The following is a 17,861-nucleotide window of genomic DNA, read 5'->3' as shown; positions in this document are numbered from 1 at the left end:
AACGCACATTCCCAGAAAGCCTGATTCTAAACTAAATAAGTGTGGGGGGTGGGGGGGGTGAGAAAGCATCTATAAGATAAAAATGATATCTGTCTGTGTATTTGTCTTATCTGTGACGACCTCAGGCGTTCTAGAATACTTTTATACTTAGACATGTTCCGTCTGGACGTCAGACCGGGCCCATATAGAGAATATAAATTCTTGTCTGTGCTCCCGGGGCAACGGTTCTCATTTTGTTTGCAGGAACTCAAAAAGGCAGACACTGATTGTGAAGCTTTGACCTTCATTAATTGAACAAAAAAAAAAAAAACAAAAAAGGAGCGTTGTGTCAACCATGACCGACTTCCTGCTTCACGTGGGTGTCAACCCAGCTGAGCTCAGACTCTGTTAGATTCTCAACATTTCCAATAACAGAACACAGATCCAGTTATGTTCCTTTATGAAAACACTCACAAAAGAGGGAGGACATTTTTTTCTAAAAGTCAAAAAAGTAATAAAACACTCATAAATTGTTTGAGGAACAATCTCAGATCACTATTAATCTAAATTCATTAATAATAAACTTAAATGGAGTCTTGATGTTTTCAAGGGGAATGAGCTAATTTGTTATATAGTACAGCAATTTTTCATTTTAATGTGTAATTTCTACCAATCTAGCAATAAGGTTATATCATGCTATGTGCAGTATACTTCCAGCCCAACTAGTTTGCTGCCTAAACAGGCTACGAAGAAAAGTAAAGTAAACAAAAGTAAACAAACAACGCCTAATATGGTCCTGGATCATCTTGACTGGCAAAACTACTAAGTCTATTTTCAGATACTGGAATATCATAGTATGGAGTGAGGTTCCCCGGGCTGGTGAAGTTAGCATATCAAAAACTGTTACAATTTGAGTTTGTTTTCATGTGGTTGATGTACAGTATTTTCACAACAAGAATCCTGATTTTGTTTTCATACGCTTTGAACGTGAAGTTATTTACCTCTGAACCTCAGGATGAGAGGGTTTCTACTTTATTTACTCATTCATTCTTTTTTCTACCGCTTATCCTCAAGAGGGTCGCAGAGGGTGCTGGAGCCTATCCCAGCTGTCTTTGGGTGAGAGGTGGGGTTGGGTACACCCTGGACTGGTGGCCAGCCAATCATAGGGCACATATAGACAAACAACCATTCACACTCACATTCATACCTATGGACAATTTGGAGTCGCTAATTAACCTAGCATGTTTTTGGAATGTGGGAGGAAACCGGAGTACCCGGAGAAAACCCAACATGCACGGGGAAAACATGCAACCTCCACAAAGAGATGCCTGAGGGTGGAATCGAACTCGGGTCTCCTAGCTGTGTGGCCTGCGACTTTAATTACTCATTCAGTCATTCATTCATTTTCTACCGCTTTTCCTCAAGAGGGTTGCGGAGGGTGGTCGAGCCTATCCCAGCTGTTTTCAGGCAAGAGGCAGGGTACACCCTGGACTGGTGGCCAGCCAATCACAGGGCACATATAGACAAACAACCATTCACACTCACATTCATACCTATGGACAATTTGGAGTCGCTAATTAACCTAGCATGTTTTTGGAATGCGGGAGGGAACCGGAGTACCCGGAGAAAACCCACGCATGCACGGGAAGAACATGGAAACTCAACACAGAGATGCAAGAGAGTGGAATCGAACTCGGGTCTCCTAGCTGTGTGGCCTGCGACTTTAATTACTTATTTATTCATTCATTAATTTTCTACCGCTTTTCCTCAAGAGGGCTGCGGGGGTGCTGGAGCCTATCCCAGCTGTCTTCAGGCAAGAGGCAGGGTACACCCTGGACTGGTGGCCAGCCAATCACAGGGCACATATAGACAAACAACCATTCACACTCACATTCATACCTATGGACAATTTGGAGTCGCTAATTAACCTAGCATGTTTTTGGAATGTGGGAACAAACCGGGGAGAACATTCAAACTCCATACAGAGATGCCCGAGGGTGGAATCGAACTAGGGTCTCCTAGCTGCGTGCCCTGCGACTTTATTTACTATTGTTTTTAATAGTATTTAATATAGAATTCGTGAACGTCAACGTGTGGAGATGAGGAATATAGTGGTAATGTTTCCGGAAGTATGAGTAGATGAATGTTCACAGCTTCTTGGAATAAAGCTTCCAGTGTAGGATTCCATGTCACTTCTAATTGCTAATTGCTAATTGCTAATTGCTAATGATCCCAGTCCTTTATGGAGGAGGTATCTCATAACAATCCACACAGCAGCATCAAACCCATTTCAACTTTGACTGTTTCCTTCTTCAAGAGATTTATGACCCGGTTGTACAGCGCCCTCTATTGGTCTGGAGTGCGAAACCTGAATGAAGGCATTGGTTGAACTCAGCATGGCGTCCCAATGGCTGCTGAGGAGTCTTTGGCTCGATCGTAGATTACTTCTACCTTCACCGTCTCATCCTTGCTCGAAGGCGACAGGGACGATGGCGATGGCGAGTGAGGCGTAGGCGATGAGAGCGCGGAGGTGGTGGCGGTGGAGGCGGAAGAGTAGGCGTCAGGGAGGCACTCGTCGCAGCAGCAGCAGCAGCAATCCATGAAGGCCTGGCCAAGCGATCGACACAAGCACAGCAGCAGCACCGGCGTCGCCGAGCAACGTATAAACAAGAAAAACTGTCCCACAAGGCCGAGCGCTGACAGAACCACGGTCGGGACCGAGACGTAAGCGAGAATGATGTTACATACGCTCTCTGGTAAATTACACGTAACATACAAAGCAATCAGCGCCATGACGGTGGAGCGCAGCCTCTGTTGACGCTCATGCTGCTTCTTCTTCTTCTTCGTTGTTGTTGTTGTTGTTGTTGGGGAGGAAGATGAAGCACAGGACGACGATGATGATGATGAGCGTCTGCTTGCCGTCTTAACGGGATTGGGCGCCGACACCTGCTTGGTGACCAAGTCGCAGGCCAGAGTGAAGAGCAAGGGCAGGCAGATGTAGCATCCAAACATCCACCACATGCGAGCCTGATGGTAGGTCAGCACCAGGGCGTACACGCTCTCCGGCAACGCTTCAGACGGCTCACGGACACACATATCCACCACTAAGGCATCTGATCGTACGTGGAAAGCCGCCGCCAGGGAGCCACCCACCTGACCCCGCTGAGGGGCGGCGGCGGCGGCGGCGGTGGTGGTGGTGGTGGCGCTCGGCAGACTGACTGCCTCCTGGAGCAGCTGCCATAAGAGCAGCTCAGGGGCAGCCAGCACTAAGGAGCCCAGCCAGATGACGGACAGCTTGGAGAGGATGGAACGGCAGGGTTCTACCCTGGACGTGTGCAGGGGTCCGGGTCCGGTGGCGGCATGAAAACGATCAATACTCAAAGCGCAAAGGCTGAAGGTGGCCACACCCAGAGAGGTCACCTGACAGAACAGGATGAAGTAATCAATTACTGACTTATAACCAACACATCAAAGTGTTCCATCAAAACACATAAAGATACAAAGAACATAGTATAGAACAAGTTGAGAATCTGTACAAATAATCAAACTTTATTTAAACGACTATGAAACAAACGGAGCCGCAGGAAAAGGAACATTAATTCATTTTCTACCGCTTTTTCCTCACGAGGGTCGCGAGTGATTCTGGAGCCTATCCCAGTTGTCTATAGTTGAGAGGCGGGGTACACCCTGGACTGGTGGCCAGCCAATCACAGGGCACATATAGACAAACAACCATTCACACTCACATTCATACCTATGGACAATTTGGAGTCACCAATTAACCTAGCATGTTTTTGGAATGTGGGAGAAAACCGGAGTACCCGGAGAAAACCCACACATGCACGGGGAGAACATTCAAACTCCACACAGAGATGCCCGAGAGTGGAATCGAACTCGGGTCTCCTAGCTGTGTGGCCTGCGACTTTAATTACTCATTCATTCATTTATTCATTTTCTACCGCTTTTCCTCACGAGGGTCGCGGGGGTGCTGGAGCTTATCCCAGCTGTCTTCAGCCGAGAGGCGGGGTACACTCTGGACTGGTGGCCAGCCAATCACAGGGCACATATAGACAAACAACCATTCACACTCACATTCATACCTATGGACAATTTGGAGTCACTAATTAACCTAGCATGTTTTTGGAATGTGGGAGGAAACCGGAGTACCCGGAGAAAACCCACACAGAGGGTGGAATTGAACTCGGGTTTCCTCGCTGTGGGGCCTCTGTGTTAATCACTTGCTCTACATGGGTGGCTATGGGTAGTTATTAGTCACATGTACACAAATTGGGCCTCGCGGGGGGTGCTGGAGCCTATCCCAGCTGTCTTCAGGCGAGAGGCGGGGTACACCCTGGACTGGTGGCCAGCCAATCACAGGGCACATATAGACAAACAACCATTCACACTCACATTCATACCTATGGACAATTTGGAGTCGCCAATTAACCTAGCATGTTTTTGGAATGTGGGAGGAAACCGGAGTAAACCGGAGTACCCAGGCATGCACGGGGAGAACGTGCAAACTCCACACAGAGATGACCGAGAGTGGAATTGAACCCTGGTGTCCTAGCTGTGAGGTCTGCGTGCTCACCACAAAACCGCCGTGCCGCCCGGAAAAGGAACAGAGGGCCGTTAATGCTGTCACACAATTGTGCGTGTTTTAAGTCTGCGGTCTGGGCCAGAAACACAGACTATCATTAGCCCGCACTTGTCCTCCCTCCCTCTTTGAGTACTTAACGACCTCCAACAGCTGAGACACAACTTAAGATAATTAACAGAGAGATCTAATTAGCATGAAAATGCCTGAACTAACAGAGCGGCCAAAGCTGCCAGCCTCCATCGGCTTTAAACACTCTGATGAACAAACATTCATTAGTGAGAAAGAAGTTTAGACTTTGATTAGCATCAACAAAGCTAAATACTACATGGCCCAGTGGGTAAAAAAACATAAATCCACAATAACATAGTGGTTTTGCAGGTGACCTTTTGGGGGGTACAAATAAATCCTGTGAGGTGTTTCTAGGGAAATTTGCCTTCCGTGAACTTAGCGAACCTCAAAGTGAGCAGTGGAGGAGGGGACGGAAGGCTGCCTCTTCTTTGGGATTAAAAAGCTCCTTTAAAAGAAGACTAAACAGTCCTCAAAGGCACGCTTATTGAATGTAAACACAATCTGTACAAATGTGAAAGAAAATACAAAACACGGTAATTTGTGTTTTGAAATACCATTTTAAAATATCTTTCTTGAGTACTTCATTCAATTTATTTCATTCAAGCAATAAACATTGCTTGCAATTCCAGTCCATTGGCAATCGTCTTCTATTCCCAATGGAAATTTTCCAACTTTTTTCTCATTAAATGGTAATGGTAATTTAATTTCATTTGAACATGCATCAGATTACAATTGAATGCATCCCATAATCAGTTCACAGTTCCACATGTCCAAAAGGAGCAGGAAGAAGCAAAACTTATTAAATCCGACCCCTCCATCTGGTAGTTTTACAATCAGTAACTGTTACATTTGTTCACTTCCTGCTTTCCTAATATAGTTCAAGTTTTTTTTTTGGACACGGACCACAGTTCCACATGTCCAAAAGGAGTAGGAAGAAGCAAAGCTTATTAAATCCTACCCCTCCATCTGGTACTTTTACAATTAGTAACTGTTACATTTGTTCACTTCCTGCTTTCCTAATATAGTTCAAGTTTTTTTTTGTCACATACCACAGTTCCACATGTCCAAAAGGAGTAGGAAGAAGCAAAGCTTATTAAATCCTACCCCTCCATTTGGCACTTTTACAATCACTAACTGTTACATTTGTTCACTTCCTGCTTTCCTAATATAGTTCAAGTTTTTTTTTTTTGGACACGTACCACAGTTCCACATGTCCAAAAGGAGTAGGAAGAAGCAAAGCTTATTAAATCCTACCCCTCCATCTGGTACTTTTACAATCAGTAATTGTTACATTTGTTCACTTCCTGCTTTCCTAATATAGTTTAGGTTTTTTTTGGACACGTACCACAGTTCCACATGTCCAAAAGGAGTAGGAAGAAGCAAAGCTTATTAAATCCGACCCCTCCATCTGGTAGTTTTACAATCAGTAACTGTTACTTTTGTTCACTTCCTGCTTTCCTAATATAGTTCAAGTTTTTTTTGTCACGTACCGAAGTACAAGGTGATATGAGCATCCAATGCCATAATGGGTACCATAGTAAGTGTCAATATAGTGATATATATAGCACATCATGACTGGTTCAAGACTCTTCATCCTTGTATTTAGCAAACATCAACTGCTTGTATTGTTTCTTGAATTGGCTCATCGTTGTGCATTGTTTGATTTCCTTACTCAATCCATCCCATAGTTTGATTCCACATACTGAAAGGCTATGGCTTTTTAACGTAGTCCTAGCATATACTAAGTGTTTCAAATGTAGTATTGGATAACATTTTTAACTAATTGGTTGTTTTTAGCCTTATGCATTATTTTATCTGTTTGAAGATGAACTATATCAGCAAGTTGAAGTATTTGTGATTTTAGAAATAAGGAGTTAGTAAGTTCTCTGTAGGCGGCATTATGAATTATCCTTACTGACCTTTTTTGCAGTACATTTAGCGAGTGAAGATTGCTTTTATAGTTATTAGCTCATATTTCCACACAATAAGTAAGATATGGTAGAACCAGAGAGCAATAAAGAGTGTGGAGTGATTTCTGATTGAGAACAAATTTTGCTTTGTTCAATATTGAAATATTTCTGGCCACCTTATGTTGTATATTGGGGCTGTAATGTTATTAATTTTAGTGTTTTGAATGAATGAAAGTTGAATAATAACCATAACATGCATAACATAAGTCATTTGAGAAATGTTTCAAATTTCGTCCCCAATATCAATAATAATAATAATAATAATATCAATAAGTTAATGGATGATAACGTCACTGACCTCCAGGTAGGGCACGAGGCGACAGGAAACGTCTCCTAGCAACCTCTTGAAGGTGAGCTCATGGAAGACGACCACAGGTAAGCAGAAGAACAGCACCAGGAAGTCGACAAGGGCCAGTCCGGCTAGGATGCAGTTCCAAGCGGTCTTCAGGTAAACATTATGCCACACCGTACACATGACGGCCAGGTTGCCCACCATGCCCACGGAGAAGAGCACCAAGGCCAGCAGCATCACCGCGTAGGCCCAGTAAGAGCCGTCCGTGACCGGGAACAGCGGGTTAAGCATCCCGGTACCCCGGCCGGATGACATGTTACCCCGAAGGGCGGTGGTGCGGTGGTGGACCCGAGGTGTGGTGAAGTATCCGCTCGGGTCTTCATGAGGTCGCTGGTGGCTGTGATCTCGTCTTCTGGAAGTTCCGTCTTTAGCCCCGCGGGAAGCTCGACTCAATTCCGGTGCTTCTAAACTCTCATCATCATCATCATCATCTAGAGGAGCCTCGTCCTTGACCAGCGGATCCAAAGCATCCTGTTCGCCGGCTGACGGGTGAGGGAGTCGGACATGGCTGCGGAGCTCCACTGAACAAACCAAAAGAAGCAAAGCAAAGATAACTCGGCTCATTTTTTAGCGTTTATCTATTTAACAGTCCCTTGCTAAGACATGTGCTCTCGTAAAAAGTAACTTTTCACATCGAATACCCATAAAGTGTGACCTTCTTGTGGTGCTGATGCTGAAGTTATGAAGTTGTTCATTACTTGAGTGCGATGTTAGCATACCACACGGCAGAGCTACGCTTCCGGTTGACCCTTTCAAAATATGACACCAGGAAGTGGGGCAAGCGCGGCGCACAAGTTGAAATGAATTTTTTATTCACATTTTATAGCGTGCCTGACAATAATGCAGGAAAAATATCAAGTATGTGTATGGAAGTCCGTTTCCGCCACTGAAAAAAGTCAAAATTACGCGATAAAAAAGTGTAAATTATTAGATGGAAACTGCGCATGTGCCACAGGTGCCGCCTTCTTCACTTGGCAAAAATGGCGACACACAGCAAGGTGGGTATACTACTCAATAAGAATACAACCGCGGACAATTCATTACACTTGTAGCAAACGTAGTTAGAGTTTTACAAATGACACATCGTATATCCACACACAATTGTGTCGCCATTTTTGCCAAGTGAAGAAGGCGGGACCTATGGCACATGCGCAGTCTGCATCCAATAATTTCCACTTTTTTTTTATCTCACAATTTTGACTTTCTTGTGTCCTAATTTCGACTTTCTTATCTCATAATTATGACTTACCATTGGGACAACCTTTTTTTGTCCAGTAACGGAAGCTGGCTTCCATATTTGTGAACCTATTAATCAGAACAAAACATTGACAACATGCATGATATAATCAGAAACACAATTAAAATGGTTGGTGGCACAAACAAAACAGTGAAGATTGTGGTTGAAACTTTGAAGGACGACAAGCAACAAAAGACAGCTTAAAAGATAAGTTAACAGCTCAAGAAAATGTGATATAATGTGTTATTTCTTTCATCATTTCAGGACGCTAAAAAGTTTGTGTTCCCTGTAGCTGAAGGATCATTATGTAATAGCATTTAGTATAATAAACTTAATTTATTCACACATTGTTCATTTGTGCATACATGATTCTGAAGTTATGTTCAAACACAACAAGAACCTCTTTAACTCTTTTGGGAGGATTTGAGCTTCCTGCATGCATCCTTGTGTTTCTTGTGGTACTCCTGAGGATTAAAAAAAAAAAAACCTGGGTGTTATTATACAGTCAAAGTATTTGTTGTGCTCATGTTTCTATCCATGCAGAGTGATGCACCTCTTTGAGCGCCATCCTCCTCTCCTCCCACTGCTCTCGCTCCTCCTCCAGCTGAGAAGAACGACAGAACCACCTGGGGCCCTCTGATGGAGATGTTGAAAGATAACATCACACATACACTAACGAAGGGTAAACGATCTCAAAAGGCTGCTAAACATACTCTAATGGCTTCGATCATACCTAACAATCTGATGTCATTGAGGTGGAAGAAGAACAGGTCCTTCCTGGGAGCTGTTTCCACTCTGTCGACAGAAAAAGTCTTTTCAGTAACAGTCCAATATTAGGCTAAAGGTTTCTTATTGAGCTATATATATATATATATATATATATATATACACTGTATTTTCCGGACTATAAGTCGCACTTTTTTTCATAGGTTGGCTGTTCCTGCGACTTATACTCCAGAGCGACTTATAAATGAAAAAAGTGTTTATGTTACATAAACACTGGACACCTTTTCTGTTCATGTTTATTTTTTGTGTAGCTGAATAAGCATTGTGTTAGCATATCTTACACCTATTCAGCCTGTTCTCTATTCTTTTATTGTTAGAACTTGCCTTCCAAGAGGATGTAATGTCTGTTTTGGTCAAGTAGTTTGGAAAATAAATTACCTGCAAAAAATGTGACTTATACTCCAGTGCGACTTATGTTTTTTTCTACATAATTATGCATTTTTGGCCTTGTAAGACTTATACTCCAGAGTGACTTATAGTCCAGAAAATACGGTATATTATATATATATATATATATTTTTTTTTTTTGACCTTGTGCGACTTATACTCCGAAGTGACTTATAGTCCAGAAAATACGGTAAAATACGGTATATTATATATATATATATATATATATATATATTTTGCCTTGTGCGACTTATACTCCGGAGTGATTTATAGTCCATATATATATATATATATATATATATATATATATATACAGAAAATACAGTAAAATACAAAAAAGACTTATACTCCGGAGTGACTTATAGTCCAGAAAATACGGTAATTTATATATATATAAAAAATACGGTAAAAATACGGTATATTTACCGTATTTTCTGTATATATATAGAATATATATAGAAATATACCGTATTTATACCGTATTTTTTATATATATAAATATACCGTATTATATTATATATATATATATATATATATACAGAAAATACGGTAAAATACAAAAAATATACCGTATTTATACCGTATTATTTATATATATATATATATATATACTGTATTTTCTGGTGTCCAATTATATATATTACCGTATTTTCTTGACTATAAATCACTCCGGAGTATAAGTCGCACAAGGCAATAAATAAATAAATAAATAAATAATATATATATATATATATATACCATTTTTTATGGACTATAAGTCACTTCGGAGTATAAGTCCCACAAGGTAAAAAAAAAAAAAAATATATATATATATATATATATATATATAATATACCGTATTTTCTGGACTATAAGTCACTCCGGAGTATAAGTCGCACAAGGCCAAAAATGCATTTTATATATATATATACATATACATATAAAAATAAAACATGTTATTTTATGTTGAGAGCTCCAATAATGTTCAAAACTGGATTTAACTACTTTACAGACTTATCACAATCGGGTCTGGAACTAATTAACCACAATAAACGAGGGATGAATCTGTATGTGGAATACGAACAAGGCAACTGTCTGAAATGTATGGTGGCAGATGGCTGTATGCCATTAAACTTGCATTTTCTCATACATGGCATATCTCATATATACTATGGGATGTCATACTGTTGTTGTGGTGAAAAGTAATAGTAGTTTTTCCTCACTGGTTGTTTTTAGGTGCAGATGTGTTTTTCTCCTCCTCTTTTTCGTCATCTTCTTCCTCCTCCACCTCGTCCTCCTCTGAGCTGCTATCTTGTAAACGGGGATCTTGTTGCCATGGCACCTTTGCAGCCTGGATGCTCTCCACCTTATACTCAGCTGGCACATACATCAGACATACAGTAAACATTTAAAAAGTCTTAAATCGTCATCCTAGTGTGGCGATGATCCACCTGCGTTTTCACTTTCTGCCTCTGTGTCGTTGCCAAAGAAGGAGAAGCTGAATCCGGAAGGCTCCTCCCTTCCTGCGCTGGCATCACTGAATAGAGATGTCAGGGGTGCGGGCTGCTCTTCATCTTCTCCTGCCGCGACATCTTCCTCTACTTGGTCCCAGTTCGTCTTCACTTCCTCTGACTCCTTGTTATCCTTCGTTTGACCAAACATGGCCTTCAGGTCGCCGGTTACGTCGTAATAGATCTCCTTGGAAACTTCTGGAAGCTTCTGAGCCTCTTCCTTCTTCTTTCTACGGGCTGACTTGCTGTGAAGAGCACAGAGGAAACAAAACACAGTCTAAGCTATCACACTTTAAAAACAGTATAATGACTAATGAGGAGGTTGCATGATTTATTATATTTATATATTATAGTAATTATTATAATTTAAGGTAAATATACTTGTTTTGTAGTGTATTTCTCAGCATACTTAAATGTAGCAAATTATAAACCTGAACAGGGCGGGTTTTCCTCACTATTGTTAGCTCAAGCTAAGTAATAGCGTAATAGCGGCCTCTGTTGGCGTTAGTGTGAATTACAATACACTGCAAAAACAACTTCAATTTGAGAACATAAAAAAATGCAAAAATTGTGAATGAGATCACAAATCACATCTATACATTCTATACAAGCTATACATTCAATTATAGCTTAAGTTTGTGGCTAAACTTTGCCTAATCACTATTATAGTGGAACCTTTGTTAGCATCTGCCCTGGTTAACATGATTTTTGTCCAAAATTGACACCACAATTATGTCTTGGTTTGCGTGCATTCTCCTGTTAGCATATTATATATATTTATATTTTTGGATTTTCTGGAATGGATTTACATTATTTCTTAAAAGGAAAAAATCAATCCGGTTAGTGTCCGTTTCGGTTCAGAGTCAGACCTTCTGGAACGAACCAAACTAATGCATGTGTGTGGGTGTAGGAACGGTAAAAGGGTGGATGTAAAATCCTTTCAGGACATTTGAAAAAAACCTAACCAAGGCAGATTCCTACCTCTCCTTCTTGGGAACGTCTGTTTTGGTCTCAAAGGTGGCGTGCTCCTCTTTGCTGGGGTCGTAGTGGAGCGCTGACACGTCCCTGCCAACACATTTTCCCCACATTAGAATATCAATCAATCCATCAATCACGTGGATGCTGGTGCCTATCTCAGCTGTCTTTGGGTGAGATGCGGGGTAAACCCTGGACTGGTCTCACTAGAAAACCACCAGTGTTCATTTTATGTGTGATGCTGACCTGAAGGTCTTGGCTTTACTGGCTGTTTTTCCAGTGGTGGGTTGTTGTCCCAGAACGTTGTACAAGATGGAGATGGTTCTCTTCCTCTCCTCCTGCAGAGCCTCGTCATCATTGACCGGGCCGGTCGTCCCCTCTGAAACATTAACATCCACTTAATCGTCCAAAAAACAGACAGACATTCACCGTACCTTTCATCTGAACTAGCCTAACCTGGTTCTTCCTTGTTGTCGTCGTTCTCTACCTCCTCCTCTTCCAGGAAGCGAGAGTCCATCCGGAAACGCTCGTCTGTCCCAAAGCGAGACTGCAGCTCCATTAGCTAAACCACACACACGTGAAATTACAGCACTGTTTAGGATCTTGATGAAGATGTCCATGAACAGTCCCATTTTTAGCACCAGGCAATGGAAAGAACTTGTCACCTTTTGTCCAGCTTGACCTTCAAACTGAGGCCTGAGGTCAAACCTGGTCTCATCGTCTTGTTCCTCGTCATCCTCCTCGTCTTCACTGCTGCTGAACAGCTGAGGGCCCGACTGTTTCAGATGCTCCTGCACACACACACACACACAAATCAGTCTAATTTGCATACATCGCTAAGAAGTTCAACCTAACTTACCTTCGCTTTGATTGGTCCGCTGTCACCGGCTGATTTATCCTCACCGCCTGAGGCCACCGCCTCTGATTGGCTGTCCTGGAGCAGTGACTTTTTAGACGCCATGACCACTGTCTGGTCATCATCATCATCCTCCGAGTCAAAGACGACGTGTTTTCCTGTTCTTTTAGGAAGAGTGTCCTAATTGATAGAAATGACAAGAAGAGATGAAACGTTTTGTGCTTGGAATCGTGAGTGGCATGAAGAAAAGCTCTTACCACATTGGCTAGCGCCCCCTGGATGAGCTTCTTCTGCTCTTCGGCTTCCTTTTGTCTCTGCTGGACCGCGGCCAGCCTCCTCGTGTTGGCCTTCTTCTGTCGCTCTTCTTCCTCCTGAGCGCTTAGCTGGAGATGACAGAAAACTTTGCTTTGCTCCTCCTCCTCTTCTTCTTCTTCTTCATCACTTTCCTCCTCCGACTCCTCAAGGTGTGAAACATCATCTTCAGGAAAGGATGAAGATGCTAGCGTCCCCTGGATGAGCTTCTTCTGCTCTTCAGCTTCCTTTTGTCTCTGCTGGACTGCGGCCAGCCTCCTCGTGTTGGCCTTCTTCTGTCGCTCTTCTTCCTTCTGAGCGCTTAGCTGGAGATGACAAACTTTGCTTTCCTCCTCCTCTTCTTCTTCTTCACTTTCCTCCTCCTCAAGGTGTGAAAGATCATCTTCAGGAAAGGATGAAGATGCTAGCGCCCCCTGGATGAGCTTCTTCTGCTCTTCAGCTTCCTTTTGTCTCTGCTGGACTGCGGCCAGCCTTCTCGTGTTGGCCTTCTTCTGTCGCTCTTCTTCCTTCTGAGCGCTTAGCTGGAGATGACAGAGAACTTTGCATTCCTCCTCCTCCTCCTCTTCTTCTTCTTCACTTTCCTCCTCCTCTTCTTCTTCACTTTCCTCCTCCTCCTCAAGGTGTGAAACATCATCTTCAGGAAAGGATGAAGATGTCTGATTCGGCTGACTGGCCTTTGGCCTTCGTACTTCCTTTTCACCTTCATCCTTACTCAAGGCGGAGCAGGTCTCAGTTTTTTCTGAATCTGTACAAGGTGAAGCCGTTTGTAAAAATTTCAGAGTATGAAAAGTTTTGTCCTCCTCGTCCGACTCAGCACTTTCAGACTCCGACACGTGTTTAAGATCAGGAGCTTGTATTTGAGTACTTTTGGTCATGTGACACGTGTCAGTTAGGGTTCTGGTCCCCTGAAAAGCAGGCAGCAGCGTCTTCCTTTTTGGCTTCTGTTCATCCCTGCTGTTGTCCTCCTTCATTAGCGAGGCTAGAATATCTTCGGGTAGGATGCCTTTGGCAGGAGGAAGTCCTTTTCCAGGTGTGACTTTTGCGGGGGCGATGCTTGGAGTTGGAGTCTCTGAGATCTCCTGAAATTCCTCGGCTAACTTCTGAAGATCGGACATAGAGATCTCCAGATGGGTGACATTGGAAAACATGGCCTCGTAGTCTGAATCATCTGAATCATCTGAGTCCATCTCGTCCTCATCATCCTCATCAGATCTGCAGCTGAGTGTTTGTTTCTGCGTCTGCTGTGAACCCTGAGCTTTTCCAGAAGTGTCCCCTTCCTCCCCATATGGACTTTTCATCTTCACGTTTTTCATCCTTACAGCTTCCTTTTCTGGAATGTTGTCAGCATTTGGCTGAGGAGGTTTCTCCACTGCGGGAAGATAAGGTTTCCTTGAAGCGAAGATTTCATCTGTGTCGGCAGAGTCGTAATCCTCCTCCTCGTTGACTGACCTGCCTAGAATTCACAAAAAATGTTAATTCTGACACATTTAAAAAAAAAAAACAACTCAAATTTCACACATGCTTTAAATTATCATCATCATTATTATTAGACTTCTAATTGTCTTGTTATGCTTTAAAAAAACTTAACTTAGGTCCATAGGTATGAATGTGAGTGTGAATGGTTGTTTGTCTATATGTGCCCTGTGATTGGCTGGCCACCAGTCCAGGGTGTACCCCGCCTCTCGCCCCAAGACATTTGGGATAGGCTCCAGCATGCCCGCAACCCTTGTGAGGATAAGCGGTAGAAAATGAATGAATGATAAAAAAAAAAAACGGCTGCATGGTGCACAAGTGGTTAGGCCGCACATCTAGGAGACCTGATTCCCCACTTGCGTTTCCTCCCACATGCTAGGTTAATTGGCGACTCCAAATTGTCCATAGGTATGAATGTGAGTGTGAATGGTTGTTTGTCTATATGTGCCCTGTGATTGGCTGGCCAACAGTCCAGGGTGTACCCCGCCTCTCGCCCCAAGACACCTGGGATAGGCTCCAGCATACCCATGACCCTCGTGAGGATAAGCGCTCGAAAATGAATGAATGAATGAATGTGTACTTGAGGGGGGACGTACAACAATGAATCTCGCACACAATAAAACTAAAATAAAGTAAAATTATTCCAATAACAAGCATGCTAGGTTAATTGGCGACTCCAAATTGTCCATAGGTATGAATGTGAGTGTGAATGGTTGTTTGTCTATATGTGCCCTGTGATTGGCTGGCCAACAGTCCAGGGTGTACCCCGCCTCTCGCCTGAAGACAGCTGGGATAGGCTCCAGCACCCCCGCGACCCTTGTGAGGATAAGTGGTAGAAAATGAATGCTAGTACACAAACATTGAACATCCCACAATATATGATCCTACTGTAATATGTAGTACTTTTCCAAGCGACAAAATATAAACATTGTTGAGTTTTAATTCAAAATTTACCTCCATGCTGCTGCTGCTTCTGCAAGTCTAAGTAATCATATCCCACCACTTCCAGGTTATCCTCCTGCGAGTCCGCCTCCATGGCATGATGGGAAGGCTGCTGAAGCGCTACCAGATGTTTTATGTCTTCATCAGAGTCCACATCACTGTCTTCGTAACGTGGACCGTTCTTCTGTGGTTGTCTGCGGTTGAGTGGCGCTTTGAATCCGTTGGTCAGCTGATGAGTCTCTGATTTGGTGACAGAGACAGGCGCCGCTTGTCTACAAGCATCGAGGGGGTGCGGGGAGGGGGGTAAAAACTTTAGTACATTGTGGAGTCTGGACCTATTAAGAACCTCTAAGAACCCCCACAATCATGTTACCTGCTTGTGTTCACAGGTGTTGCCACGTCTGTCCGACTCTTCTTGGGTCTTGGGGGCTCATAAGCCGGGAACTCACCCCGCCTCTTCTTGCTGATGTCATCGTCTCCCCCGTCAACCTCCCAGGTGAGCTGGGCGACAGGGGTGGGAAGGTCTTCGTCGGGAGGCGCCAACTTGCGGATGTTGTGGCTGTACTTGGACGGGTCATACTTGAGGGTTCGGGATTTGTTTCCTTTCCGATGCGTGAGCTGCATGATGGGGAGGACTCGTCCAAATTTACTGACCACCCAGTCCTGAGAACAGAGGACTAAGAATCAGAATCAGAATCGGGTTTATTGCCAGGTATGATCAAACACATACTAGGAATTTGTTTTGGTGAAGTAGGTGCAGACACATCAATTAAAAAAGAATGAAAAATACAAAACATATACATTATAAATATATGTACACAGTCTGTTTTTTGTTTGTTATTCCGGAAGTGCAGTCCAAACTGGGCGTTAAGTAACCTTTGGTTGAACATTGATGATGCTATTTAGTAAAAACTGACACACTTATTGTCATTTTTTAACATTTTGGCTCATCTTGGTAAACAAAAATATTGGAATACTCCTTGCATTGACATTCTACACATAATAATAATAATAATAATAAACTGCATATAAACCCAAAGTTGATTGGACCTTGTGTCCTGGTATTTCCGTCCCCGGCACAGCGGCCTTCATGGTGAAGTCGTTGACGCCGGCTTTGCTGAATGAATCCAGCACCTTCTGTTTATGGTTCTCAGCTGCACTCTGACTGGGGATCTGAAACTCCATCTCCCTCTCCAGGGCAAGTCTAAAACAGCAAAGCCATAAATAAGTCCACTATGAAAGCCAGAATCTGTGACCAGTGATATGAACAATGATCACTTTTACCTGTGCAGAAAGCTCTCCTTTGCTGGCTCAATTTGCAAAGTTCCTCCTTTCCATTTGGATTTGTTCAACACCGTCATACCTGAAGGAGAAAACAAACTTTTCTTCTTGCTTAACAAATGAATTTGCCGTTAAATTCACTTACATTTCTTCAGATCTGCGTCTGAAATATTGATGTTGACATAAGCAAATGTTTTGTATGGGATACCTGCAAAGAAACAATAGTTAAACCAAATGTAGGTGATTACAGTGCAGTATTGTGGATTTCTTCATATGTATTATTTGAAGTGAGGCGCCTTCATTGTAAGGATATACATGAAACATTGTTATTTATTGCGGCTTTCAGGGTGTCAGTGTTATTGTTACCCTCATCATCCCTCCTCGTCCGGATCTCTACATCCTCCACACCCCCAAACTTTCCAAATCGATCCTTCAGATCTTTCTGGGTGATCGTATGGCTCAACCCGCCGACATACAGTCGTTGCATCTCACTGGCCAATACAGCACTGTTATTACACAAACACAAAACACAGGTTAGCATCTCCATACAATCTCAAGACACTGTTTAAAGTAGGATGAGATATTAATAACCACACACCATAGAATATCTTGCTACTAACTGTAAAATTGCCACAGTTATATAACTTTTAGGGGCTAGCTAACAACCTGGTTAGCATCAAGTAAATATCTACACCATGCATTCTGTATATGTCCGCGCATGCGTGTATTAATACACGTCTTGACTTGAACGTAAACTAAGACAGCTAACAACTAAGTTTAACCCTTTTGTCCCATATACGGTGACGTAATATTTTCTACAAAAAAACATATGAAGTAATTCATAGAGCGAGAGAAAGTCCCTGAAATATTTACCTCACATGGATCCAACCGGTGTCACCTTTAAATGGATCCGATACTACGGTCCTCTCGTCATTACTGTCCGCTATTGTTTCTTTACATTTCAATAGTTCCCCGTTGATAGTTTTGATTTAAAATTTTCACAAAAATATGAAAACAACCGGAAGTTATTATATACCACACCAAATCGAAATGTGTAAAAAAATTAATTAAATTATTAAGCTAACCAATTTCGACACACTGTTTTTAAAATTCGTGTCAAGGATAGTGTTTTAATTAGGGTCTAATTAGGGA

General features: G+C 42.6%; 2 protein-coding genes across 3 annotated transcripts; both read right to left on the bottom strand.

Annotated features, from left to right (window-relative positions):
* Positions 1–1,308: 1,308 nt before the first annotated feature.
* gpr37l1a (G protein-coupled receptor 37 like 1a) lies at positions 1,309–7,601 on the bottom strand. Its single transcript, XM_058055136.2, has 2 exons — positions 6,917–7,601; positions 1,309–3,399 (listed from the first exon to the last, which is right to left on the bottom strand). The coding sequence occupies exons 1-2, from the start codon at positions 7,532–7,534 to the stop codon at positions 2,371–2,373; spliced, it is 1,647 nt and encodes a 548-aa protein (XP_057911119.2). The 5' UTR covers positions 7,535–7,601; the 3' UTR covers positions 1,309–2,370.
* Positions 7,602–7,792: 191 nt separating this feature from the next.
* nol8 (nucleolar protein 8) lies at positions 7,793–17,698 on the bottom strand. 2 transcript variants are annotated; one of them, XM_078798516.1, is made up of 19 exons: positions 17,583–17,698; positions 17,076–17,215; positions 16,855–16,917; positions 16,713–16,791; positions 16,479–16,632; positions 15,802–16,091; positions 15,441–15,700; positions 13,628–14,466; positions 12,959–13,378; positions 12,705–12,881; positions 12,511–12,636; positions 12,302–12,407; positions 12,092–12,224; positions 11,852–11,935; positions 10,811–11,115; positions 10,583–10,736; positions 8,941–9,002; positions 8,761–8,843; positions 7,793–8,671 (listed from the first exon to the last, which is right to left on the bottom strand). In XM_078798516.1, exons 2-19 carry the CDS (start codon positions 17,194–17,196, stop codon positions 8,612–8,614), a joined length of 3,516 nt encoding a protein of 1,171 aa, XP_078654642.1. In that variant the 5' UTR covers positions 17,197–17,215; positions 17,583–17,698; the 3' UTR covers positions 7,793–8,611. The 2 variants fall into 2 exon arrangements, with proteins under 2 accessions (XP_078654642.1, XP_057911691.2); XM_058055708.2 differs by having other exon boundaries at positions 12,959–14,466.
* Between the last annotated feature and the right edge of the window lie 163 nt (positions 17,699–17,861).

The sequence above is a fragment of the Doryrhamphus excisus genome, linkage group LG18, assembly GCF_037039965.1.
Source record: "Doryrhamphus excisus strain RoL-2023G ecotype Guam linkage group LG18, RoL_Dexc_Guam_v1.1, whole genome shotgun sequence".
Classification (NCBI taxonomy): domain Eukaryota; kingdom Metazoa; phylum Chordata; class Actinopteri; order Syngnathiformes; family Syngnathidae; genus Doryrhamphus; species Doryrhamphus excisus.
Note: the sequence above shows the minus strand (reverse complement) of the source record. Positions and strands in the feature narration are given on the sequence as shown.

What these genes read in the sequence shown, in the direction of transcription:
- nol8 (XM_058055708.2), bottom strand. Translation starts at nt 17,196, where the DNA reads ATGCAACGACTGTATGTCGGCGGGTTGAGCCATACGATCACCCAGAAA. An exon ending in GCGGACCAATCAAAGCGAAG is followed by an intron (nt 12,637 to 12,704) that starts GTAAGTTAGGTT and finishes GTGTGTGTGCAG; the next exon opens with GAGCATCTGAAACAGTCGGG. An exon ending in GACGTTCCCAAGAAGGAGAG is followed by an intron (nt 11,116 to 11,851) that starts GTAGGAATCTGC and finishes TGCTCTTCACAG; the next exon opens with CAAGTCAGCCCGTAGAAAGA.
- gpr37l1a (XM_058055136.2), bottom strand. Translation starts at nt 7,534, where the DNA reads ATGAGCCGAGTTATCTTTGCTTTGCTTCTTTTGGTTTGTTCAGTGGAG. An exon ending in GCCTCGTGCCCTACCTGGAG is followed by an intron (nt 3,400 to 6,916) that starts GTCAGTGACGTT and finishes CTGTTCTGTCAG; the next exon opens with GTGACCTCTCTGGGTGTGGC.